Below are 25,919 nucleotides of genomic sequence, written 5' to 3'. Positions count from 1 at the left end.
CTCTCTTGTTTGACGACCTGGGGGTGGGAGGCTTAGAATCAACCCTGGTTTTTTCCCTGCCTCTGCTGACAAAGGAGTGACCTGGGGCCATTTCAGCAGTGATTTGGTTTTCACTGAGAATCTGGGTGTGGATGAAGTCAGTGGGGTGCAGTGTGTATTCTGCAATGCGTGGTGTACGGTAGCCCGTGATTTCTAACTATGGTGGCTGTTCACGGGACACTGATTTGGCCTGTCTGAGGATCCCCGCTCAGGAATACCAGTGTTACTTGATCTTCAGGCCAGGTGTGTTTGCCATGCTCCTTGGGCAGCCGAATATGTCTGATGCTCCCTTGAGGTGCCTTAGGGCTTTGTGGGGTAATTCTTGGATGGAGTTCTTTCCCTCAAAAGACTTGTTCCTTTCTTGTCCTCTGTTTATTGTAACTCTAGTCTGGGGCTATGTTTTTGAAATATTGCATGTGTGTGTGTGTGTGTGTGTGTGTGTGTGTTCCCACATGTGTCTCTCTGTGTGTGCATGTGTATGTAGTGGCCACAGGACAACCTCAGGTGTCGCCCACACGAACACTATCTTTCAGACAGGTTCACTCACTGACTTGGACCTCACCAATAAGGTTAGAATGGCTGGCTAGCTTGTCCTAAAGATCCTTCTGTTCCTACTTCCCCAGAGCTGGGATTACTGGTACATGCCATTACTGGGGGCACTTTTACGTGGGTTCTGGAGGTTGAAACGGGGTCCTTGTGCTTGCTGACTGAGCCATATTTCCATGTCCCACACCCCACCTACATTTTAGCTTTAATTTTGTAGGTCATTTCAGATTTACAAAAAAAAAAATTGTGAAAGGGATTCAGAATTTCCCTACAGTTTTCACTATGTTGTGTTAAGTCATGCTCGACCACACTACGGTTGTCAAAACAGAGGGGTTCCATTGATCTAACACTACCAGAGAATACTAGATACTTCTAGATACTACTAGATACTTCTAGATACTTCTAGCTGGAGCTGAGTAGGATTCAGCCAGCATTCCCATGACCATCCTGGCATCCAGTCAGAGACTCCACAATGCAACAGGCTTCATGTCTTCTTGATCCCCTCGCCTGGGAAAGTTCCTCCATCTGTATTGTTGCTCATGGCTTCAGCTGTGTCAAGGGAGGGCTGGCCAGTTACTTGGAAGATGTGCTTCAGTTTGGCTTGTCTGTTCCAGAACATTTACACCTGCTAACTGTAAAGAACTGCCACTTATTTCCTGGCTGTTTCTCAACATAGTCACCTGTCTTTGTCCATATGGCCTTCCCCCTGTAGGCTGTAGGCTGAGGGTGCAAGCTTTCCCTGTGGTATGGGAGCCTTGCTGAGGGGGTGTGATCCTCAGGGCTTGGCTGTTCATGGTGTCAGGGCACTCAAGAAAGCTGAATGTGCCCTGTCTGCTGAGGAGCGTGCTATGAAGTACAGGCTTCTCAGGATCGAAGGCTGGCAAGTGAGGGGCATGTGCGGCCAGCCAATGGGCTGTGGACTCAGACAGGGCTGCTGTGCTCTGTTCTGGAGGCAGAGCCGTTTATTTCCCAGAACATCTCAGTGTTTGCTCCTGAATCCTTCAACAGACTAGGGTGGGGGGCAGCCATGTGATTGTGAAGATACACGCATCTTTTCCATCTTACAAGATGGCAGATTGTAGGTGTCATTGACATCTGTAACATGCGTTCACAGCACTGCCTAGGTTGTATTTGATTCACTCCCTGGTAACAGCCTGCCAGGATGGTGTAGAACTCACCATCATACATACTCGCCCTTTCTAAGGAAACCGAGCTGTTTTGTGTTACTGAGAGTGGAAGGAGTCAGGGTACAGGGCCAAGTTGGGAAAGAAATATGAAGCCTTATACCTAGGCTTCTGGATAGGCCATAGCCAGTCCTTCCTTTCATCCCTAGAACGTGAGAAATCCTGCTGACTGTCGACATGTGTGGAGTTAGCGGGATTTTTATGGCCATGTTTGAAGGGGAGTGAGAGTGACCCTTCACAGGGTAGATCTTCAGCTACTTCCAGCTTTGGGAAGGGACAACTCCAAGTTGGAGTAACTGCCATTCTTTCCGGGGACACAGCTAGACTGCCCTTCCTTCTCCTGAGGGCTGAGGTGGTCTGTCAGTTCCTCTTTCTGGTCTGAGCAGCTTGGAAGAGAGAAGCAGAGAGACCAAGGTGGTTTACCACAGGTCCTCAGCAGGACTTGCGGTCATGTGGAAGGTGAATGTGTGTCTCTGTGTGTACACACTTGAGGCAGACGCCGAGGTGGTGGTAGATGTGACCTAGAGAATCAGAGGGACCTTCTGGGGTGTGAACTAGGGGGACAGCCAGTGACACTTCTGACTGGGCAGAGCTCCCTGCAGTTCTTCAGAGCCTGATTTTCCCAAAGGCTGGAAAGGTACATGGGAACTTGGGAGAAAGAGACACTGTGTAAGGAAAGAATTTTAAATGTATCTGATCACCCCTCACCCCTAGGACTTTGATTTCTGTATTGATTACTTTTCATGTTGCTGTGACCACAGCACCCAAGTGAAATAACAGAAAGCAAGAACATTCCACTTTGGTTCATGGTTTTAGAGGCTTTCAGTCCATTATGGCTGGGAAGGTGTGGTGAAACCAATTAATTTATAACTATAGACTAATTCATATTGTGTGGCAGAAGCATTTACATTATAGTAGACAATGGAGCAGAGAGCAAGGCAGAAACCAGGGGTTTAGCCTTAAAAGCCACACCCCTAGTGATGCACGCTCCTATCCTGCCTCACCTGCTTGAGAAACACGGCCCCCCCAACAACCCCACAACTGAGCTTGTGGGACATTACAGATCAAACAGTAATAGCATCTTGCTGCCCTACTGTGTGCCAGTGATCTTTCACATAGGAGGAGACTTGAGTCTTTGAGTGGTTGGAGGTATAGAAGAGGGGTAGACATTAGAAACGGTCACACAGAGTCACCTGGTGGTTTTCATCACTGAGAATAACCCGGTAGTTTTTGTTTGTTTGTTTGTTTTTTGGTTGTTGTTGTTGTTCTTTTGTTTTCTGGTTTTTACTTTTTGTTTTGATCTTCACCGAGGATACTCTAAGGGGACAAGAGGGAATTGGCTTAGCTCTGAGGCAGACCTTCCTATGGGGAGGAACCTGGGGGGACCCCAAGGCACTGGAGGTAGTGCTGGGTCCTCTTCAATGAGATCTCCAGAGTGTTGAGGGTGGAGACCAAGGAAGGGTTAGGCCATCCTTTACTGGTGATATGTGAGCCTTGGTGTAGTGATGGCTGAATGGAGATCCCTGGAGTCCTTGCTGGCTGGTGATGACTTTGGGTAGAACAGCATGGGAGGCCCGTTCTGCCCACAAGAGCAGGCATCTGTTGTGTCTACTCCTATGTTCTTCTGAGAGCCCAAACTCAGGGCTGGTGACTGGGAGATGGGAGTCCTATGTGTGAGCATCTCTGGGCAGCAGGCTTGACTGTATCAGCTTCTTGTTTGCTTGTTTGTGAGACAGGAGCAATGGAAGTCTTGCCTGTTGTGCACTGGGCTGCTGTGAAAAGCCTGGTGAATGTTGTGTAGCACATGTGTGTACACACATGTACATGTGTCTGTGCGTGTGTATGTGTGTGAATGGTGTTTGCCCTGTTTCTGACCAGACCCTGTGTAAGCTGCAACCTCCCAACCAGGGAGGCCAAAGAGGTCCGATGGGGCCTCTGACCCTGGCGTAGGGTGCAGGGCTGGATGGGGGCTAGACAGAGTGGTAATACACAGTGCTCCCTGCAGCTGCTTCTCTTGTCCCCCTCCCCCCTCCTCCCTGGCTCACACGTGAGGATGACGATAAAAACACACACTGCCTGACCTCAGCGTCCAGGCATGTCCCCCCACCCCTCCACCAGCCGCCTCACATTCCTGGAGCTGAGGAGACCAGGGCCGCCCTCCACCCTCAGAGCATCTAGCTGCCTCCTTGGTCCTGTCTGAGGCTGCTGCCTACCTTTCTGGGTCCACTCAGCCAGCCTTTGCAGAGGCCTGAGTGCTGAAGGGCACAAGGGTGGGTCTGAGATGGCTCAGCTCTGACTACCAATCGTAGTAATAATAGATGTACTTATTATTTATTAAGCAACCAGGCACCAAGTTTCACATTAACCATTTTCTATAGATCATGTCAACAAATTCTCAAAATATTCCCGTGAGAAAAGTTGCTATTTTTTTAAAAAAAATATTCTTCCAGTTTTAGCATGAACCGGAAAGATACGGTGAGGAGAAGGGTATTGGAGGGTCTGAGAAGTAAAGCTGCTTGTCCAGTGTCACAGCTAAGAAGTGGGTGGTGACAGGACCTCAGTGATGCTAATGTTACATGCCTAAGCTTTACCCAGACTGAGGACCACGGACCTCAGAGAAGATGCTCAGATGGGAAGCCAGACTCGCTTAGCCTGGTGTCCCTTGGGCACTGGATGTCAGGAGAGATGGGTGAGCTCTACCAGGGCTGAGAGCCACGGGACATCCTTGTGGTTCCACCCCAGCTGGAAGGATAAGGTTAGGAACCTAGGCGAGTGTCGGAAGGCTTTTTCCAGGATGTGTCTGGTGCCTTTGAGTGAAAGGAAAATACCCCTTATCAACATTCCCTCATGAGACCCCAGTTTCTCCTCCGTGCTAACTGGGCTCATCTCGCCAGCAAACATCTAGCACTTCCGGGAGGATCTGGGAACCAATTCTCATGCTGAGCTGGTGCATTTCTGGCTCTAAGCACAGGCTTCCTTCCTAACTTCCAGTTCTCTTCCTCATCTTCCCCTTTCTGCTGACTTTCCCCATGTGTGTGGTAGCCTTCGAGATTCTCCCAGCCTGTGTGGTCCAGTCCTTCTGTCTTTCTCTTCCTCATCTGCCTCCCACAGGGCACTTCCTTTCTGTCATCTTTCTGAAGTCAATCTTGTTTCAGCCTTGCTCTGGATATCTGGCTCTTGCCACACTAATTTCTTCTGGCTCATCTGAAAGATTCCTTAAACATTGGAGAGACAAGTTCAGATTCTAGCTTTGCTGCCTAGGCCCCGGGACCTCCCTCCACTAAACTTTGCCTCTGTGGAATGGTTACAGTGTCGTCTTTCTTCGAGAGAGGTTTGGGGACTGGAGATGGAGAGTTGGGGCAGAGCTTTTCTGGATAAACGGTGGTGGGAATTATAGTTGACTCCTTACTTTCCATGTAGCTGCCTACCCACTGGTCTCCTCTATATGCCTCACGGCCCTGGGGAAGCCATATGCTCGCATGTTCATGGTGCAGGTGAAGGCTTAGGTAGAGGTGGTCTGTCTGTGCACAGCTTTCCCACACAGGGAACTCAAGGGAGTTTGTGGGTGTCCTAGCTATAGCCAGGCATATCTCTTTGCCCACAGAACTTGGCTGTTGTATACTGGCATTAGTGATAAGATTTGTGGACTTGTTCAACAAGTACATGTGTGTGTGTGTTTGTGTGTGTGAGAGAGAGAGAGAGAGAGACAGAGACAGAGACAGAGACAGAGACACACACACACACACACACACACACACACACAGAGAGAGAGAGAGAGAGAGAGAGAGAGAGAGAGAGAGAGAGAGAGAGAGAGAGAGAGAGATTCTTTTGCTATTGCTGTTGGTTTTGAAAGGATCTCGCATACTTTGCATCCTTGGTCTTCCTGCCTACCCGCCCAGAGTGCTGGGATTATGACCAGTTTATACCGCGTCAGGGATCGAACCCAGAGTTTGATGCATGCATTCAGTCAAGCACTCTTTCAACTAATATGCACCCCCACTTCCAATTTCCCTTTCTTAAAGTATATACACGGCTGTAGCAAGACTCTTACAATGACCTCTGGTCTCACTGCTCAGCAATCATTGGTTTGGTCCTGTTTTTATTTCTTCTCTTCCCCAACCCTCCCCTCCCTACATTTATTTGTTTACTTTTTGCTGGAGTGTGTTTTTAAAGCAAGCTCCAGACATGATATCATCTTTAATACTTCTGTGTGTGTTGTTAACAGATAAGGACCTTTTATTTTAACCTCGTGGTAATACCATTAGCCCAGTTAACATCGTTAATAATACTTTCTTGAGATCAGCTTCTACCGGGTCTGTGTTCAATTTTCGCTGATTATCTTAAAAGCGTCTTGTCTCTCTTAGTCGCTCTGGGTCAGGCAGAAGGACTTGGAAAGGATGCTTGTGGGAGCCTAGGTCTACTGTGAGGCTAGCCTGTGTTATCACCTTTAACTACTTGCCAATCAATTGCCGAGGTGTGGTCTTCTACAGGTCCCTACTTCCTAGCTGTCTTCCCAGCCTTCCTCCATGCCCCCCTTCCCTGCAGACTCAAATGGTGAAATCAGGAGAGTAGAGTGGGGGTAGAACAGCACCTTAGGGGAGAGTCTGCAGGGAGGGGAAGCTCCTGCGGCTTGGGTGCTCATCCAATGAGCATCAGTCTTTGAGATGTCCATGTAAGGAGGTTGGATTGCTCAGAGCATGGCCAGTGGGCAGTGGAGGGGGGTGGCCATGGGTCAGTCAGCTCTGAGAAGCACAGCCAGCTGCTTTGCCGGGTATAGGACTGGCCAAGAGGGGGATGGCCGGAGAGCTGTGTTTCCGTGGTGGCCTGCTCCCCTGCCTCTGCAGGTTCACTGACAGCCCTGCCACTGCTCACCCAGCCTATTGCTGCTCTCATGCCAGGGAGCCAGCCTGATCCTCCTAACCCGCAATGGGCCATCCTTGGAGCTGGGAAAGTCACCCTTCTGGGGACCCCCAGCCTGCTTCCTTCTTCTCCTTTCCTGGTTCAGGACACATTGCTTCTTAGTGCTGCTAGCCAGAATGGTTGCATTTTGGGAAACTGAGGGCATTAGTGTATTCAGGTCCTCATCCCACCCCCTGGATCCTGGGTAATTTTGATGAAGCTGGCATCCTTCTCTGGCCATGCTGTCCTTATCTGAGATATCTCAGATATGATCTCTAGATCTCTAAATGTCTCTAGATCTCACTAACTCTGTTACCAGGAAGGATGATTGATATTTGAGTCTGTCTGTCTGTCTGTCTGTCTGTCTGTCTGTCTGTCTCTGTCTCTGTCTCTCTCTCTTTCTCTGTCTCTCTGTCTCTGTCTCTCTCTCTCTGTGTGTGTGTGTGTGTGTGTGTGTGTGTGTGTGTGTGTGTGTGTACATGCACAGTTGCTCAGAGTTTAGAAGATCAGCCTCAGAACAGGCTGGGAGTAGGAGAGACTGCTTGAGAGTCACAGGGACCTACAGATGCCCACCCGCGGATCCAAGGCTCCATTCTCTCCTCGCTCCTCCTCATTAGGTCTGGCTGGCCTTAGATGTTGGCTGTTTTTCCTCTTTTGGACTTCTGTGCTTCCATCATCCCATTTCCATTGTGTTCCTTGGGGTTCATGGTACCCCTAAACTCTGTCTCATTTCCTAGGGCCCAGCTCTTTGTCTGGTCCCCTCTCTCTTGTTCCTGTGGATGGAGGAGCCCCTGTCTTTGTATCCTACAGACTCTTTGTGATTCTGGGGCTTGTGAGGTAAGATGGGGTGGGTAAGGTTATGTCCTTGTATGCTGGTCTGGGAATGCCCTTACACCTTGAGGCAACTTCAAAGGACCCCCCCCCCAATAACCCCCCAATGACTGATATTTGATTAGCTTTCATCCATAAGGGCCCTGCATAGCTGAACACCAATTCCTATAAGATACAGCTTTTTCCTTTCTTTTTTTAAACCAGAAGGAGTGTTGGCCCTCACCTGCCCAGTCTATCAAGGGTGTCCTGGAGGAAGGGAAGTTTGAGATTGTAGAGGGGACTGCCAGCCCTGGCTGAGGAGCTGGAAGGTCGGGGAGGGGTGAGCGGGTGGGGTGGGGGAATCTGGATCTTTTCCTTCGGAGGTGCACCTGAGGAGTAACAATGCTGGCGTTGGGCTATGGTGAGGAGGCCATGGTGTAAATACTGTAAACTCATGTGGGAGTGAGTCCCATACGCTACCTGAGTTCAGGCTCTGTCCTGACACTGGGTGGTATAATAGGGTGTCAGTAGTCTGTGGGGGACAATATGGCTCCCTTAGCCTTCTCCTCACCTGTATGTATGGTTTGTTCCCTCTTCCCTCCTTCCCTGTGTGTATGTCTCCAAAAGGAACTGATCCTGGGCAGCCATAGGGACCCTGGTGAAGGAAAAAGCCAAGAGGATTTGTGGCAGGCTCCTGCCAAGTGTCTGTGTCCCAGTGGCGCCGGCTTCTGTGCTGCCCCAGGACAGCACTGCAGGTGGGTGGAATCCACAGGGGTGAGCCATCGTGGCTGGGACGTGCCGGGGATGCTTGGGGCTGCTTATCTCGGCTAGGAATGCACTGTAGTATTATTAGCCAGCAGCCTTCTCGCTTAGGAATAACCCCCTGGGGGCATGTTGGACACCTGTCCAACTCCGCCTGCCCAGACAGCCTGTGGGTGCTTGTGCCTGGCCAGCCACCGTGGATAAGACTCTCAGGCATGTTTGTGTGCAGGGGGTGGAATGTGAGGTTGCGTCTGCATGTGTGTATGGTTTTTGTGTATGTGCTTGTGTGCACATGTGCCTTTGGGAGCATGTCTGCCACTGTGGCTCTTTTGGGGCCTTTGTGCATGATTATGTACTTGTATGTGAGCATGTTTTACCCCCCTTCCGTGTGCAGGTGTGTGTGTGTGTGTGTGTGTGTGTGTGTGTGTGATGTAAGGGGTGTGGCTGTGGCTGAGTATCCTCCAATTGGAGGCTCCCAGAGGCCTAGTGAGGAGAGGCTGGATTAGCTGTCCAAGATCATCCTCAGCCAGATAAGTGAGTTCAAGGCTAATCTAGGCTGCATGACAGTTAAAGCAAAACAAAACACAAGTAGAACAAGAGTCCTAATGTCACTCTGCTCTAAGGCCTGTCTCCGTCACTCACCACTTACAACTTTGGTGAGTGGGTTCACCTGCCCATGCTCACTTTCCTTATCTGTGTGGTGGTGATGGTCACAGTTCCTACTTGCTAGACTGACTAGGAAATGTCTGGGAAATGTAGTATGTGGAACACACTCAAAACTTCAGAATGATAGTTACCACAGTCACCACTCTCTGTGATGACCGTCTCCACCTCCATCTCCACCTCCTCCATCTCCATCATCTCCATCACCACCCCATTTCCATCTCTATCACCTCTGTCATCACCACTACAACCTCCTCCATCAGCACCACCCCCTACATCTCCACCACCATCACCCCCTACATCTCCACCACCACCTCCATCATCACCACCACCTCTGTCACCACCACCTTCTCTGTCACCACGCCATCATCCCCATTGCCACTGGCTTTTACTTTTTGGCTTTCACCTCCTGGCTGGGATTCCTAGGCAGGGTAAGGGACCCTTGCTTATAGCTAGGAAACAAAGGTCCGGTGAAGGGCTGAAGTATGGTGGCTGAGGGTCTTCAGGGGACCGGAGAATAGCTGCAAGAACCTGGCTCTACTCCTAGATGCTGGGCACCATGCTGCATCACCCTGCTCAGGTTACAAGGTGGCAGCACCTTGCTAGCCTGGGGAAGTAAAGAGAGCTTGGCGAATTTTTCTCCCAAGTTGCAACAAGCCTAGAACCTTCTTGGGTAGCACGCTGCTTCCCCCAAAACTTTGGTTCTATCTCTAACTATCCTCTAACCCCAGATCCACTGTGGGTTACAACTCAAACAGAGAACAGAGCTGGTGCCCAGGAAAGGACCAAGGGAGGAGGCCCCTGTATCCGGGCTCCCCCCCCAGGCCTGGCAACAAGAATTGGTCACCTGGCTCTTCTCACCTGGTAGGGTTGCCAACTCCCGCCTTCTGCTCCCAACTCTGACCAGACAGTTCTGAAATTCCTCGGAAGCACTGGGCCCCCCTCAGAGTCCAGCTCCTCTGTCCTGGCTCAGCTCTGCCAGAACTGCCCACGTTCTGTCTCCAGGGAGCAGGCCAGGGTGTCACCGGCCCTGCGGAGGTGGAGTAGGCACTTTAGCGCCTAGGCACAGTGGGCCAGTGTGGGGGAAGCAGAGGCAGGTGAGGTCTACAATGGCCCTGGAGGCCAGCTCTTCTCCGGAAACATGTTTTTCAAATCATCACTAACTATTCGGGGGGTGGGGGAGGAAACAAAACAAAACACCCCCCAAAAACAAAACCAACAACAAAAACAACCACTGACTTTTCTTTTTGAAACTGCGCAGTTAATGGCTGGTTGGTTGTACATTATTAAACAGGCGCTGGAGTCATGCCAGGGGAGACTACTCCAGCCAAGACTCACAGCCTGAACACAATGTTCCAAGAAGCAGTCACCCACGGGATCCTTGGGGAGGAGCACCCAGAGGAGGGGCTCCAGCTGCTGCCCATTTGCCTCTACTGCCCTGCTGCACTCTGGTTCTCTTGCAGAAAGGAGGAATGTGCTGATCTTGGGGCTCCAGCATCCTTTATCTACCCGGAGTCTATGAACTGCACTGTCCCTCATGGTTTTGAGGCTCCTGTATCCACTACAGGTGGAGCCAACGTCATCTTTAGACTGGTGGAGTACAGAGGCCAGGAGAACACTCTAGACTAGAGTTCCTTCCTGGGATCCACTAGGACTCCTTACTCATCTTCTTTGGGCTTCAATTTCAACTTCCTCTGAGAGGGGTAGGGTTGGCCTGAATTCTCACTGGGTAGCCTTGGGGTGATCTTGATGAACATCTTCTAGGCTTTGGGGATCCTATTGCCCTAATTTTGGTCTTACTGGTGACATGAGTAACCATATTCCAAGCAGTCATTCTAAGCCGTATTCCACCTGCAGCGAGGAGGTGCTCACTATCCCGTTCACCCTCGAGCCTCCTTTAAGTTCACAAGAGTAAAAGTCAAATGTCCGAAGGTGACATCAACCCATCTATACGGAAGAAAAAAAAATGAGAGTCTAAAGTTTGGGCATTGCTAGGGTGAACATTGCTTCCTGTGAGCGTGTGTGCATGCATGTGTATGTACGTGCATAGCATGCCTATATGTAGTGAAACTTAATATGGGAACTACATCTTAATGCTCCCTCCAATGCCTTTAGAGATTGCATGGTGCCAAATGGAGAGTCTTAGAGAAGTCAAGTTCTACTTCCCTTGTCTGCTTGGAGGTCATGGTTACTGACGTTGGGCAAGTGGCTTTAGCTCTCCGTGAGTCCCTCAGCTGTGCATGCTGAGCTTAGACCAGTGTCCACGTCAGGTCAGGAGAGTCAGATTAAGCCTGAGCGAGCTCATACTAGTTTCTGTCTGTGGCGACTGTATACTAGCATACAGGTCAAAGGGGCTTCAAGATCTTAGGGACCACTCCACCGCAGGCTACTTTTCCCTTTCTACCATTTGTGTTATGTGTGTGGTTTGGTTTCTGTGTGTCTGTCTCTCCAGGGTCTCCTGCCTTTAGGGTCAATGTGCTTTCAGGACAATGGCTCTCTCTGGCTTTGCTTGGTGGCTTGACCTTCCACGAGTAACTCTCAGAGCCTGGGATGAATGAATGAATGAATGAATGCAAAAGGGCCAACTAGAGCAGGTTCAAACCAGAGGACAGTAGAGTGTGGGAAGATCCAGAAATTGAGAAAGCTGAGAGAGGATGCCCAGCCTGTGCTGCAACTCTCCTTGGAGACAACGTGCATGTGTGTGCTTATGTGTGGTTTCTTATAAAGCTTTGTTGGGATTTTGTTGCGTAGGAAAGAGCAAGGACTTCAGGAGGCACTAGAATCCCATGGTTTGTACACATGAGAGCCACAGTAGGCAGAGAGGATGGGCTTGAATGCTGTGGCTGCGCAGAGGCTGTTTGATCTTCTGCTGGGCCAAGGAGGGTCCTGCAGTGGACAGGATATGCAGCCAGTCAGTCCCAGAGGTCCCTGTCACTTTGATCATGTTGCCAGATCTCATTCTGTAGCCTAGCTTGGCTTCAGATTCATGGTCCTCCTGTCTCAGCCTCCTTTGGATAGCTGGTTACCATCATGCCCAGGGCCCGTAGAGCCATTTAGAATGAATGAGTAGCTATAAAGTCAGAAACACTTGGTACATTTGAGCATTCATTAACAGGATCAAAGAGATAGATGAGACAGACGCAGATAAATGATAGATACATAGACAGACAAATGATGGATAGATAGATTGATAGAGAGATGGAGGAGTCATGGTCCCAGGGTGAGGGTATCTGTGAAATGGAAAGATCGTTTCACCCCAGACCCAGTGTTCAGAGCACTCAAATAACCTGCCTGGAGTCACACAGCTCCTAAATAGGTAGATAGGCTTTAGAGGAAGTTCATGCACTATCCCAGCCTGGGCTCTGCCCTCCAGTGCTAGGCCATGGCCAGGCTTCTTTGAGTCTCTCTCATGTCAGGGGGGCTTAGTTCAAGATGGAGGAAAGTGGTTATGTGTTTTGCGTAGGGTAGATCCAAACAAAGTCCTCAGGAGGGAAATCTCCAACTCTTCCCTAGCCCTAAAAGTGAGATCTTATAAAACTTGCAGCAGCTTCGGACAGCCGGCTTGGAACAAGGTCTTGAGTTGGACCCTGGAAGGGTGAGAGTCATGTTGAGACAGAAGAGTAGGATGAGGGGGAGTGGTTAAAGCGTGGTGGTGAGAACGGTGAAGGCTATGTAAGCTACCAGAGAAGAACTGGGAGGGAGCAGAGGAAGGAGGAGGAGGAAGAAGAGAGGGAGGAGGAAGAGGGAGAAGAGGAAGGAGAACCTCCAAGGGCTATTGGTGCCATTGGGTAACCTCAGACTTTGGACGAAGGTGTCCAGCAGGGGCGGATTCCCACAGGGCTACTGAGAAGGGAGCAGTGGAAGCCCTGAAGGTGAGAGGCCAGTTGGTTAATGCAATGGCTTGTTTGGGACAGCATGTGCCAGCCAAGTGTCTAGCCACCATCTGGACCACCTCACCTCCCTCTGTCCAGTAGCCAGCCTGGCTAAAGGTCAGCTTGTGGTGTGGCCAGCATACTCCCGAGGCCACTGCCCACAGGCCTGGCCATGTTACAAGACTGTCCCCTTCATAGTAGCTGTTCCTGGCTTTTGGGCAGTCAGTGGAGACCAGGACTGGGTCCAGGATCCCAGAGGTTCATAGATATTGTGCAGAGACAGGAGGTGATGGGTGGTGGAAACCTGTCTCACTTTCCTGAGCCATCTTCATATATTTAATTATGCGTCTCCATCTTTGTCATCTAAAATAAAAGAGCAGTCCTTGTGTTCCTATCCAGTGGATGCTTTGGTGTAGGACATCAAGGAGAACCTGACATTTCTGCTGGTGTCTGGTTAACGTGGAGAAATAAGGAACCTTCATCTCCTTGGATCTAAACTCTGAACGCACCCAAAAGTACTGGTATCTTTTGAGGATAGACATGTCCTACTGTTAATGAAGCTGAACTTCTCTTTACCTTAAATTGTTGAATTTTCCTGGAAAGAATTGTTATTAGTGTTTGTTATTAATGTTGGGCCATTGTTGAGGACGGTAGCCCAAGAGAAAAGTTCTCTTCCTAGTTCCGACACACGTATAAAATCAGTTTGCTGTCTTCCTTCTGCTCTCTCCCCACTCCCTTGTGCTGAGGCCTCATTACTGATAAGTATGTTGAACAAGCCAGGGCAGAGGACAGAGCCCTTTGGCAAGTTAGGAAGTTGACATTGATCTATTAATCAGCACCCCTTTGCTGGCTAGGAATCCACCAGGCTCTCCATCTCCAAGAATGTCACCATGATTCCGCCAACACCTTCCTGGGACTGGGGCCCTCCCCCGATGTGATGTGGGTTTCTTAGACTACAGAGCTAGGGTGGTGTGGTGTGTGAGGGAGGGGCGCCTAGGCTTCCTTGAAGGACCCACACTCAGGCAAGAGACTGCTAGAAAGGGAGGGAAGGAGGGGGAGGGGATGTGCACCAGGAATCCCGCTCTAGAGATAGGGAGGCCCCTGGGGCCCTCCAGGCTTTAAAGCTGAGTTTCACCGTGGAGACCAGAGGGTTTTACATGCTCTGCCTTCTGCCAAGGACTGATATCTGCTTAGATTCATGGGGCCTTGGTAGCCAGCAGAGAGACTGGCTGGGAGGCACCAAGTCTTCACTCACTCTGGATCTCTGATGGATCCAACTTCTTTTCCTGGCGGAAAACTGAGGCAGGCTTAAAAGCCTGTGTGTCCTGGGGAAGAACAGTAGACAGGCTGCTTCCCACTGCATCTCCTGCCCATGCTGTCTGTTACCAGGGACCAAAGGAGCATCTGCACCCCACCCCCCACACTCCAAGTATAATTCTGTGGTTCCTGTCAGGGATGCAAATATATGTAAATAAGATGCAAATACAGCAGAGTACTGGCTCTAAGGAACCCATAAGTGAAAATTCAGCTTCTGGAAGGGAAGGGACTTTTAGGGACAGTGGTATAGATGTGGCTTCAGGGCTTACCTCTGAAGGAGCCCTGGCAAGAGATCTCTCAGGGGAGACACTGATGACAGCCTCCGGGAGGACAGTCGGAGCTATTCTTAGCTGCAGAGGGAGGGGCACAGCTCAAATGCACAGACAGTGACTGATGCAGAGGGTGATCCTGGGGTCTGGCTTGCAGCCAGCTGAGCTTTTCCTAAGTCAGAGCCCAGAGTAGTCCCTTGCCCCGTCCCTTAAGGGAAGAAGAGCTGTACCCAAGTGTGCCCTCCCCCTGAGACCTGCATGTCCCTCTCTGTCCTCTCAGAGTTGGAGATGGAGGAAGAGTGGGGTGCAGGTGCTGGAATGGGTGACTTCCCCATCATGGGAAGATTTTGGGGGTGCTCTTTCCTCTGGAGTATTTGATCTGACTCTGAGGGTGTGTGTGTGTGTGTGTGTGTGTGTGTGTGTGTGTGTGTGTGTGTGTGTGTAGGGGGTGGTCACAGGCCAGTTGTGCTCTGTGGTGACAGGGCTATGCTCAGTGGCTGATCCTACAGAAGGGCCGTGAGCTCAGGTCCATGACCAGACAGGATCCTTGCTACTTCCCAGATCTCCCTGGAGCATTCATAGAAATTCACAGTGTGTATGTGGAGTTGGGAGAGGGCAGGCAGTCGCTAGATGCTGATTAATGAGGAGACATAGGAAGACGGTTCTGGGATGACCCACCGTGTGGATCTGGGACTGTGAGGCCTCCACACTGCATCCAACACACTAGGTCGTGACCTGTCTTTGTCCTATTTCTGTCCCTGCACTTTCTTTGCTTCTTGGGTCTTTGGTGCCCTGTTCTGTCCTGTTGTCCCATCTTCTTCCAATGGAAATGCTTGTTTCAGCACCTGGTCTGACATGGACCATTCATGTCTCCCTGCCCCTCTCAATGGCTTTTCTGTTGCTCCACTTGCCCTGTTCCTTTTCTCCTCTGGCTCTCCATGACCTACTCTTTGTACTGCTCTCAGCTCCCAGCTTCTTTGCCTTATCTTTCTATGGCCCCTTTTCAGCTAACAAGCAACCCATGGGTCTTGCTAGGTGCCAGGCACTGCCAGAGCTCCCTTCTGGGGGCTGGTCTCCTTACTGCCACTGTCACCCTGTCTCCTGCGCTCATACTCAGCCTCTTGCTGTCCCTCCCCCCACCTCCACAGGGCTCTAACACTGGTTATTATTCAGTTTTATGAGAAACCTCCAGGCCTGCCCCTGAATGGACTGACCACAACTGGAACCAGATGTGCGATTCAGGCTTGGGGATACGAGGGAGGGAGGGAGAGAGGGAGGAAAGGGCATGGCTGGCTTGAGGGGGGCTGGGAAACCCTGGGAACCGGGGCATGGAGGAGGGGAGGCAGGGAAGACCTAGGCAGTTTGGAGAGGCAATGGGGAGGAAGGAAAGAAGGGAGCAAGCAGTAGAGTTTTCTAGAAAGTGCCTTTACTGTGGGATGGGTCCTGGAAATTAGGACTAAAGCCAGCTTTTCCTCACAAGTCCTCTGGCTCCTCTGCTATGGTTTCTAGGGACTCTTGAGTTCGAGGTTCTACCCAGACGCATGCAGGCCTCGGGGAGGGCAGGAGGTGTCAGAGGGCCTCTGGGTATCAATGTGATGCTTCCTGTATCCTCACAGACTTGTTTTCTCTGCGATCATACAGCTTCAGAGATAACTGTTGGCCCAGTTATCTTGTTGGAGTGCTGTGCAACACTTAGGTCTGTTTCAAGCATCCCCCTTACCCATCACTTAGGTCTGTTTCAAGCATCCCTCTTACCCATCACTTAGGTCTGTTTCAAGCATCCCCCTTACCCATCATTTAGGTCTGTTTCAAGCATCCCCCTTACCCATCATTTAGGTCTGTTTCAAGCATCCCCCTTACCTATCACTTAGGTCTGTTTCAAGCATCCCCCTTACCCATCATTTAGGTCTGTTTCAAGCATCCCCCTTACCCATCACTTAGGTCTGTTTCAAGCATCCCCCTTACCCATCACTTAGGTCTGTTTCAAGCATCCCCCTTACCCATTTATTAACCAACCTTGTTAAAGTGTGTGACCCAGCCACCGGCTTCTCCTAAGCAGCTTGCATTCCCTCTAGTCACACAGGAGCAGTTGCTCACAGTGGCCTCAGAGGTTCCACGTGTGCTGCCAATTACCTTCTCCACTCTCCAGACCTGTGGCTGCCTCTTACGTGCATTCACGGCCGATCCAGCTGCTCCCTGAAGGCCTTTGGTCTGTCATCTTCCTCCTTCCTTCCATCACCCCGGGGAACCCTTTTCCTAATAAAGGTTTGAAAATAATTTCTACAACTAGATAGGGCCAGAGGACAGACAGAGAGAGAGCAACCCCATGAAGGTCAGGGCTTAATCACCTTCCTGTTCCCAATCCTGTTCAGAAGTCAGAGGCAGGATTCCTAAGTGAGTGACCTCAGAAACTACAGCGAAGGGATAGGCACTTTGCTCAGTTGGGTGAGTGCTCTGGGTCACTTCACCCACCATGTGTGAAGGCTTGCTCAGGTTTGGTCACCAGCACTGCATAAACCACACATGGGGGCGCTCACCTGGAATTCCAACATTCAAGAAACAGAGAAAGAAGGATGAGAAATATTGGCAGCCATCCTTGGCTACATAGCAAGTTTGAAGCCAGCTTACGCTTATGAGAGCATGTCTTCAAAAACAAACAGCCTGCAGGAGAAACTGCACTGAAGATCACAAGAAGGGTACCCTAGAGTCGCTAAATTTGGCATGGCTCATGTCATGGAGTTCCCACCCCAGCCATGTTGTTGATGGAGGAAAAGGTGGGAAGCCCAGTGGTGTTTGAATGCTGATAGGGAAAAGGAAATGGCTGAGAAAGGTATGGAAGTTACTGTGAAAGATGAGGGTGGGAGCATGAGAGATGGAGAAAGCAAGTGAGCTGGGACTCAGAGCTCCTGGAACTGTCTGAAGGAGAGCTGGGAGCCAGGACTGGCGTCAGCTGGGAGACTGTCATGTGGGTATAGAGAAGGATACAGGAGCTCTTCGAACCTGAAAGCAAGAGTATGAGTGGCTTCCATGTTTCTGGTATGTTATTTAGAATAGGGGAGAGGAGAGCTGGTATTAGCATGGGCTCGTCTAGCTCCTTAACTGGACAAGGCACTCAGACTCCAGAGGGTCCCCTGGTGCGGGTGCTGGCAGGAATTAGGCAGACTGAGGTGGTCCAGGGTCACCTTTGACCCAGAGTGAAGGAAGTGAGTGGGAGACTTGGTATGGGGCTGATGAGGGGACTTAGCCAGTGTCCCCTCAGAGTTCATCATTGTTTTGGTTTGTCATCCCTGGGCAGCATATATACATTGGCGAATTGAAGCTGCAGTCAAGGTTGTGGGTTGTGAAGTGTGAGGTTTGGAGGTGTGGGGACTTCAACTCTCTATCTGGGCAGTTGTGGGGAGCTTCTTCTCTGGAGGAAAGAGGAGAGAGTATGGGAGAAGGGTGATGCCACCTTTCTCTGGCTTTCCCATATAAGTTCTTGAGGAGGCAGGCAATCCCTTCTTATCTGTCCCCAAAAGTGTTTACTGTTACTGGGTCCTTGTGGCTCTGACATCAGGTGCTCTGAAGCCTTGTCCCTCCCTTTGCCACTACCCCACCCACACCACCTCCATTCTGTTCTTGGTGTGAACTGAAGCAGGGTGGGGTAGGTGGGTGGGTGGTGGGGTAGGTGGGGTGGGATTTGGCTGAATGAATAAAAACAAGTCCTTTGGCTGTAAACTTATGTACAGGAGGAAGCCGAGGCTCAGGGTTGGAGGTGCCTGGCTTACATGGGGAAGGCATGGACCTTTCACACACACCTTGGAGGGCTTGGGACCAGGGTTACCAAGTGCAGGTTCAAGTTCCTTCCTGACATCGCTTGCCCTGCTTGGTCTCTGACAGGTGGGGTCACCTAACCACCCGAAGGCTCTTGTCCTCAGGTGTGGTAACAGGGTGGATGAAGGCGGAGTGTTCTTCAAGTGTCTGGCATGCAGTGGGTGTGTGGCAAATGACTCTCCCCTTCTGTCCTGGTTTCATTTCTGTTATTGGGAAAAATAGCCTAACAAAAATCAACTTAAGGGAGAAAGAGGAGGTCACCACTGGGAATTGGGGGTGGGGATCAATGTGAGCATTGTGGGTGGGGAGGAATGGAGGCGGGAACTTCAAACAGCTGGCCAGGTCCTATCCGTAGTCAAGAGCGGAGGGAAACAAATGCCTGTGTTCTTGCTTGCGTGTTGGGCTCCATGGATCTCTCCACTCGTATGCAGTCCTGGAGCTCCTGCCTAGGGAATGGTGTTACTCACAGTAACCTGGGTCTTCCCACGTCAGTGAACTTAGGACACTCTCCCACAGATTTGTTTACAAATTGCTTGCAGGCCAAAGTAGACAGGCCCTTGCTGAGAATTTCTTCCAGGTGATTCTGGAATTGTGTCAATTGTCCCTAGCACTTGGGATAGGGTCAGTGTCAGGGTCAAGGACAGAGACAGGAGGAACTCTGAGTTTAAGGCCAGCCTGGTCTCTATAGCAAGTTCTAGTCAGGGCAACACAGTGGGATTAAAATAAAGGTTAACCAGAATATGTTCAGGCGACTCCTGTCTGCCTCTATCAGTTGCGTGGTGATCCAAACTTTTCAAGTGCCTTTTCCTTCATTATTTTTAGTATAGACACATTTCATAAGGTACAGAGAGTTGTACTGATTGTAGGGCGGGCTCTTGAGATTCATCAAACATTTTGATATATTTAGCCCTCTAAACTCGTGGGTTCTTCTCATAGCTGCTGATTGAAAATATTTGGAAGGAAACTTGTGACTGTCCGGAACAAGTACAGACTTCATATTATTGTCATTCTCCCAGCTCAGCCCCACTGCTAGTTACAGAGTGTTTACACAGTCCTAGGCTTTACAGGTATTCTACAGGGGATTCAAAGCAGTTAGCAGTGGGAACAGCCATGGATGTGGCTCAGGTAGAACAGCGCTTGCCTAGCATGCAGGAGGTCATGGGTTCAATGCCCAGCACCGCGTAAAACCAGGCACTGTGGCCCATGCCTGATTTGAAGAACAAACATACTCAGTTACACGGCTACTCCAGGCCGGCTATCTGAGATCCTATCTGTCAATCAATCACGCAGGATCTTGTGCATAAGTTCTGTGCAAACGCACTGTTCTTTTGCTTAAGAAACCTGATTAGCCACAGTTTTGGTAGCCACAGGGGATGTGAAAACAGTACCTGGGGTAAAGGTATCATTGCATGACATGTCCATGATCCTATTTTCTTTTTCTTTTCTTTTTTTTCTTTTTTCTTTTTCTTTTCTTTTTTTCTTTTTTCTTTCCTTTCCTTTCCTTTCCTTTCCTTTCCTTTCCTTTCCTTTCCTTCCTTCCTTCCTTCCTTCCTTCCTTCCTTCCTTCCTTCCTTCCTTTCTTTCTTTTTTTTTGGATGCATTTTAAAGTGTGGAAGTGTGCTTTTTATGAACCAGAACTCCACTCCAATGACTTAAGGATCACATATGTCCTATCTCACACTCGGAAGGGGTTTGGGGGGAAGCAGGGATTACCGGTAGTATCACATTTGACAGCCAAAGAAAAAGTTTACAAGGGAGACAGTTGGAACTGGTACCCAAGTGTGTTAGCTTGCTCTTCTATAGGGCCACCACCACCACCCAGCAACTTTGTAGCAACGGTGTCACAGTTGTATCTTTCCTCTGGGCCCCTCAACATCTCGATTCTTATATGTCCCTTCCCACCCTTGTCCCCCAAGCCCTTTGGCCTGTTCCCCAGGAAGCTGCTGGACAGCTCGCCTGCCCAGGTGCACAGTGGTGCTGGCCTGGAGGAGCACAGTCTGTGCAGCTGAGCGTAGCAGGGGTTAAAGGAGGCGGCGGTGGGGGGCGACGCGCTGACTCCGGGAAGGAGGCGGTGCCCCAGGCCGCCCGCCCGGGAGGGAGCCGGCAGCGCCCTGGGCGCGCTCACTCGCTCCTAGCCGCGGCCTTGGGACCTGACTGGGCTACCTCTGCCCTTTTGGGCCAGCTCACTCACCGCTTCCCCACCAGCTTCCTGCCAGCCCAGCTGCTGACCCTGCCACTGCCCACCGCCCTGGCCTGCCACCCAGTGGCTCCTCATTCGGAAAGGTGAGCGGGTGCGGTCTGGGAATGTGAATGTGCAAGGGTGCAGGGATACAGCCCAGCGGTCGGCATGCACTGATGTCTGGCGAGCCTCAGATCCTGAACTTGGGGAAGGTGAGGTCAGTTCCTCTCCTGCCACACTTCTAGACTAAGCTAGCCCCTTGGGGGCCAACTTGTCAGCCCTGCTGCTGTCAGACGTTCCCGAAGTCTGCCAGAGATGTCTGGGGCGCGGCTGCCGCTGCAAGCGCTGAGCCAGCTCCAGGAAGAGTTTTGTGTTCTGCTAAGTTGCTGGTGTTAGCAAGGCTTCATACAACAGGGAACAGGGAGGAACCGCTGACCACCAGAGGCAAGGAAGTAGAGGAGAGGGTCTCTTCTATTTGCTTCTTGCCCATTGCAGAATCCAGGAGGTGGAAGACTGTGAGAAGGCATGAGTCTTCCCTGGTAGTGGCTGGAACTTCTTTGGGATATCTTTCTCACTTTGGGGCTCTCTCTCTGTCCCCAAGATCTGTATGACATTGCAGGGGAGGGTCTGGCTGCAGGGGGTTAAAGTTAAAAAGCTCAAACATCACTTTTCTCCCTTCTGAATGGGCCCCATACCCCCTTGCCGTGGCCACAGCCTGGCATGTGTGCCCCTTGCTCCTCCCCCCAGCCGGTAGGCTCATTCCTTCCTCACCCCTCTGGGCAGAAATGTCTAATCCAGGTGGTTAATGAACACACAGGGTCCCCCTACACTGGTCCGTTGTCTGCTACCCCTTATGAAGCTTGGAGAAGTCACCCAGATCTAACCTCAGGACCAGGGCCAGTGTTGTCAGCCCAGCTGTTTTTAGGCTGTCCTCTCTGCTTCAGGAAACTGAAAGTGGTGCTGGGGGTCAGGCAGAGAAGCCTGCTGGGCTCTTGGGCTGGGCTCTCAGCAGGGGCGTGGGATAGGGTTAGGGGACAGGAGAGCACAGGTTGGCGAAGTTTCCAGAATCATGAAGTCAGGATGGTAGTTGTGGTAGGAATAGAAGGACAGCTGGAAAGTAGGGCTCCAGTGTTTGGGGACGGGGGCTTCTCTCTTGGAAGCTCTTCTGTGGGGCCTAGCAGAGGTGGGGTAGTAGGTGGGAGGGAAGGCTCTTTCCCTTTCCTGAGGCTGCCTGGAGGTGGGGTGGGGACCATTGTGGCTCAGACTTGGCTTCCAGTGCCTCCTGCCCTTGCCAGCTGGCTGCAGCCTTGTCTCCTAGACCCCAGCTTTCCCCTAGGACTCCAACCATACTATAGCCCAAGGACCTTTAGCCACCATCCATGTGGTCCAAAGCTGGGTGGGCAAATCCTCTATGGCACTAACACTGGGTTTCCAACGTGGTCAACGGTGAAGTTGAGAAGAGAGGTTGGGAGAGGGGATATGAGTGGTGAGGAGTTGATCTGAAATTGAGGAGTCTTGGGGAGTATAGGAGATAGCCTAGGAACCTTTCAGACTTCCCTTGTCTGGGCCTCGAACCTCTGGCTCTCTTCACCCCACACTTAACTCATCTCCCTCAGAGCCCTAGAGCAGAAGTTAGTGTTGGTGACAGCCAGGAGGAGTGGGCTAAGGGGAGGTGGTGCCTGGGAGACCAAGAAGGAGGCTGCTGTTCTGGGAGCACCCAGCATTGCTGGACTGCATTCAAAGAGCAAGGGAGGACCAGGGATGATGGGGATTTGACATGGAAGAATGAGGGTTTAAACAGGAGCTTCCAGAATTTCCTGCAGGTCAGCAAGAGAGTGGGCTTTGGTATAAGGTAATGAGCGGACTGTTCCAAGGGGCAGTTTGGACAAGCTGGACACTGTGGAAGGATTCCTGCACTGAGATGTGGTGAGAAAGATGACCTTTAAGGTCTCTGGGGATGCTGAGGTCCTGGGAGTCTTAGAGTTGGGGAATTCTCTGGCTCTGGAATAGGGGCTTGGAATGGGGGGTCAGAACTGTGGCTTCAGGCTTGGGGCGTGGGTGGGAACTCACAGGGTCACCGTCCCTGCCTGCCTTGGGGAATAGAGAGTGCTTGCATGTGCCTCTCCTTGGCACTCATAGCTGACTGCCCACCAGGTTTGCCCCAGCTGCTTCCTGTGCTGCTGTTGTGAAGTGCTTCCTCTTGGCCTCTCTGCTTGGCCCTGTGGTTAACTCCTGGGAGGTAGAATGGACCCTTCAGTCATATGACACAGGGTGAAGGGGAAGGGATGGCATGTGCCACAGGTCGTTAGTGTCTGAGGACAAGGAGTGGCTTCCATGTTGGGCATTCTGAAACCCTGCCCTGCGTAGCTCAGAGTGGCCTTCTTATTAGCTCTTGGAGATGGTGGACAGAGATGTCAGAATCTGAGATTCAGGAGAAGCCGGGGGAGGCCTCAGTTTCCCCCTTTACAAATACTTCAGTGTTGTCAAGGCTTCACTAAGTAGCTTGTGTAATAACCAGTGTGTTGGGGTAATGTTGGAGGTGGGGAACAAGTCAAGGGCGTTTACTGTTCTTCCGGTGGAGTAGGAAAGCAATAGGTGACCTCCTATGGCCTCCTCAAACCTGTTTTCCCTGGGAAGGAGGGGCAGTGGGGGTTGACACTTTTCCAAACTCAGTGCTGGGGGTGGGGTGTCCTGATGGCTTCTCTTGGGGTTTAGGACACTACCTGGACTCCATCCTTTCTAGCTCAGCCAGCCCAACTCAGCTGGCCTCTCCCCACAGCCTGTGGATGCCTGTGGCCCCTTGGCTTCTGAGGTTCTGCACAAAGCCAGCATACCTCGAATTAGCTTAGTACCTCTTACCCTCTGGCTTCCTCTGAAGAGGAAGTTCTTCTTGTTGTCTAACTTGTATCCCTTGTCTACAGCCAAGAGGTTGGGGAGGCTTCCTGATGGGAGTATTTTTTCCTTCTGGAAGAAAGGGACCCAGTGATGGGGGAGCAGAGAGGAATGTTAGGGCTGAGTGGAGGCATACACTGGGCTGTGGTCCGTTGTTGTTATTGTTGTTGTTGTTATTGTTGTTGTTGTTGTAATCATCTCTCACTTAATTTTCCTTGGCCCTAGAAAGGGAAACTGAGGTTTTGGGGATGGAGGATAGAGATTTGCCAGAAAGACAGGTCAAGCCCCACTCCCCCAACAACAATAAACAAACATCAGAAAGGAGCATGACTGTGGGGGAGGGAGGTTGTTTTTAGACATGGGGGGTGGGGGTGGGACAGGCCTCCACTTTGTCCCCAGCACTATCCCCTGAGGCCTCTGGCTTCATGGCTCCCTGGCTGGCTGGCTTTTAACTTTACAGAGCTATTAGGCGTGTAGAGGTGTGGGCACAAGCCAGCTGGGAAAGGAATGGTGGGGGTGGTGGGGTTGCCAGCCTCATACATAGCCCGTGCTGCCTCCATGGATGCCCTGTGCTGGCAGCTAGAGGTACTAGGGTAGCTGGTTCTCTGCTTAGGTTGTGGCTCTTGGCCATCTCCCTTCTTGTCCTCACCTCGGTTTCCCTGGAGGAGTTGGAACTGTGTTGAGAAGGGACAGGGTGAGTTTCAGCCCTTTCTCCTGCAGGGCTTGCTAGACTGTGTGTTCCCTGCCTTTTTAGGGCTTTGAGCCTGCAGCTCAGGCCAGAGCACCAGGCCGGCCAGGGACTGGTAAAGAAGGGTGGATCCAGGGATCCGACCAGATGAGGGCCTCAGGAGGGCTTCTGTGAGCTCACCACTCTCTGCCATTGGAAGCTTCTCCAGGGACTTCCTAGCCTTCCCTTGGAGGGAACATGGGCCTCATCTGCTGCAAATGTTCCTCACTCTCACGTGTCTGACTGTCATCTGGCTGCACTGGTGCTCCCTGGCTGTTCAATGTGAGGCTTTTGGTGTCCACTGAGGCTGGAGGACTGAGGGTTTGGGACAGGCCTGCTGAAGAGCTGTAAGCCTACCGACAACACTGCTTTTCCTCAGAAGTATAGAGCAAGGCAGAGGGAGGGCATGAGGCTGGAGCCGAGCCTTCTGGAGAATGCCTGCCTATGGCAGCCATTCCTGTTTACTGTGTGATCTTGGCAAGCGACTGGCTCTCACCTCAGTTTCCCCGCTAAAATGGGTCAGTAGTATTTGCCCCATGGTATGGACGGAGAGGTTAAATGGATTCATTGACTTAAAGTGCTTTGATGTCTGGGATGCGGGGCAGCTGGCAGGATGCTTGCCTGCACAGCGTGCACAAAACTCTGGGTTCTTTCCCCAGTACTGTATAAATTGGACATGGTTGTAGACACCCGCAATACCAACACTGGGGAGGTAGAGGCTATGGATCAAGGGTTCAAGATCATCTGTGACTGTAAAGTAAGTTCCGGGTTAGCTTGGGATACACAAAAGCCCTTCTCAAAAACAAAACAAAACATCCAAAACAAAAAAAGCCAAAGGTGAGCGTTGTTAGCGGGTGTCATTCATTCCAGAGCCTGCCTCTTGTTGGCCTTGTTCTCTTTCATCACAGTTGTTACTTCCCTATCCTGGCTGGAGAGTGCAGGTCCGGATCCCACCCACGGGTTTCCTTTAGGGGCTGTTCATATCAGGGCAGGGTTTGCCTTCCCTGGCCTTGCCTCTGTCTGCAGTTAGGAGGCTCCAGAGGAACCACAGGCTTGTCTCCCCAGGGAGCTGGAGTTGGTATGTGTTTACACAGGACTCTGAGAAAGTTGCCATCCCAAGTCCCTCTGGGATCCCATCCCACCCTTCAGAGAGCCACTGCCTATGTTAGAACCTCCCAGGCCTGGCAAGGGCCTGGTCTGCCTCCCTCCAGACAGGTTACCCTTGCTTGATTTTAGCCATAGGGATGGTTTTGGAGTGCCATTCCCAGGTGACCAGTGAACTGGCATAGACCCTCCAGGGCTTCTTGAAGCCTAACTGGCGTTTCTCTTTACAATCTAATTGAGTCCCTTGTTGGTAAGGGGTGGGGACAACCACCCCAGCCCTTCCCGTGTGTACACAGGAGCTGAGAGCTTTAAGATTGGTCAGTAGGTCTCCTGGCCACACTCCATTCCCTCTCAGGCCTATACCCTCTTTGGGGTCCATGGCTTTCTAGTGTCCCTGACATTCCTCCAGCAAGGATCAGCCTCTTGGCCTGCTCTTTTACCCAGAGATCCCCACCCAGGAGGCTCAGGTCGCTCTGGGTCAGGGGTGAGCACTGTTTCCGGACCCCTGGCCCGCCCAGTTGCAGCTGCAGAAAGCATTGAAGATTCTTTTGAAGGAAGTATGTTGTAGGCTGATCATGATGACCATTGGCAGGACTCTCTCTGGCCTCCCTCCTCAGCCTGGCTCCCCTCTGCCCTTCTACACTGTTGATCCTTGACAGATGAGAAGTGGCCTCACCTTGAACACATCCTCCAGAAGGCCAGGCAATTAGCTGGCCCATAGCCACTCTTCAGAGAATGGTCTGGGGTTCAATGCTGGGCTTGGTGCTAGCAGAGGACAGGGCTGTGTCTGAGGCTCCAGGGGAGTACTAAGGGGGTCTCTACCCTGGGCGCCCCTGACCCAAG

The 25,919-nt window shown here is 51.3% G+C and overlaps 1 protein-coding gene across 43 annotated transcripts in view; it reads left to right on the top strand.

Moving 5' to 3' along the window:
- Tns1 (tensin 1) overlaps window positions 1-25,919 on the top strand; it is a 210,925-nt gene that overhangs the window by 67,135 nt on the left and 117,871 nt on the right. For 9 of the 43 annotated variants that reach the window (XM_087565382.1, XM_087565381.1, XM_087565376.1 and 6 more), the window contains exon 1: window positions 20,298-20,457. Coding sequence is in view for 1 of the 10 variants with exons in the window: in XM_087565352.1 (XP_087421478.1) it covers window positions 20,485-20,565 (81 nt within the window). In the remaining 9 variants the exon portion in view is untranslated. 43 annotated transcript variants of the gene reach the window in all.

This window comes from Rattus norvegicus, chromosome 9 (genome assembly GCF_021556685.1).
Source record: "Rattus norvegicus strain SHRSP/BbbUtx chromosome 9, alternate assembly SHRSP_T2T, whole genome shotgun sequence".
In the NCBI taxonomy this organism is placed as follows: Eukaryota; Metazoa; Chordata; class Mammalia; order Rodentia; family Muridae; genus Rattus; species Rattus norvegicus.
Note: the sequence above shows the minus strand (reverse complement) of the source record. Positions and strands in the feature narration are given on the sequence as shown.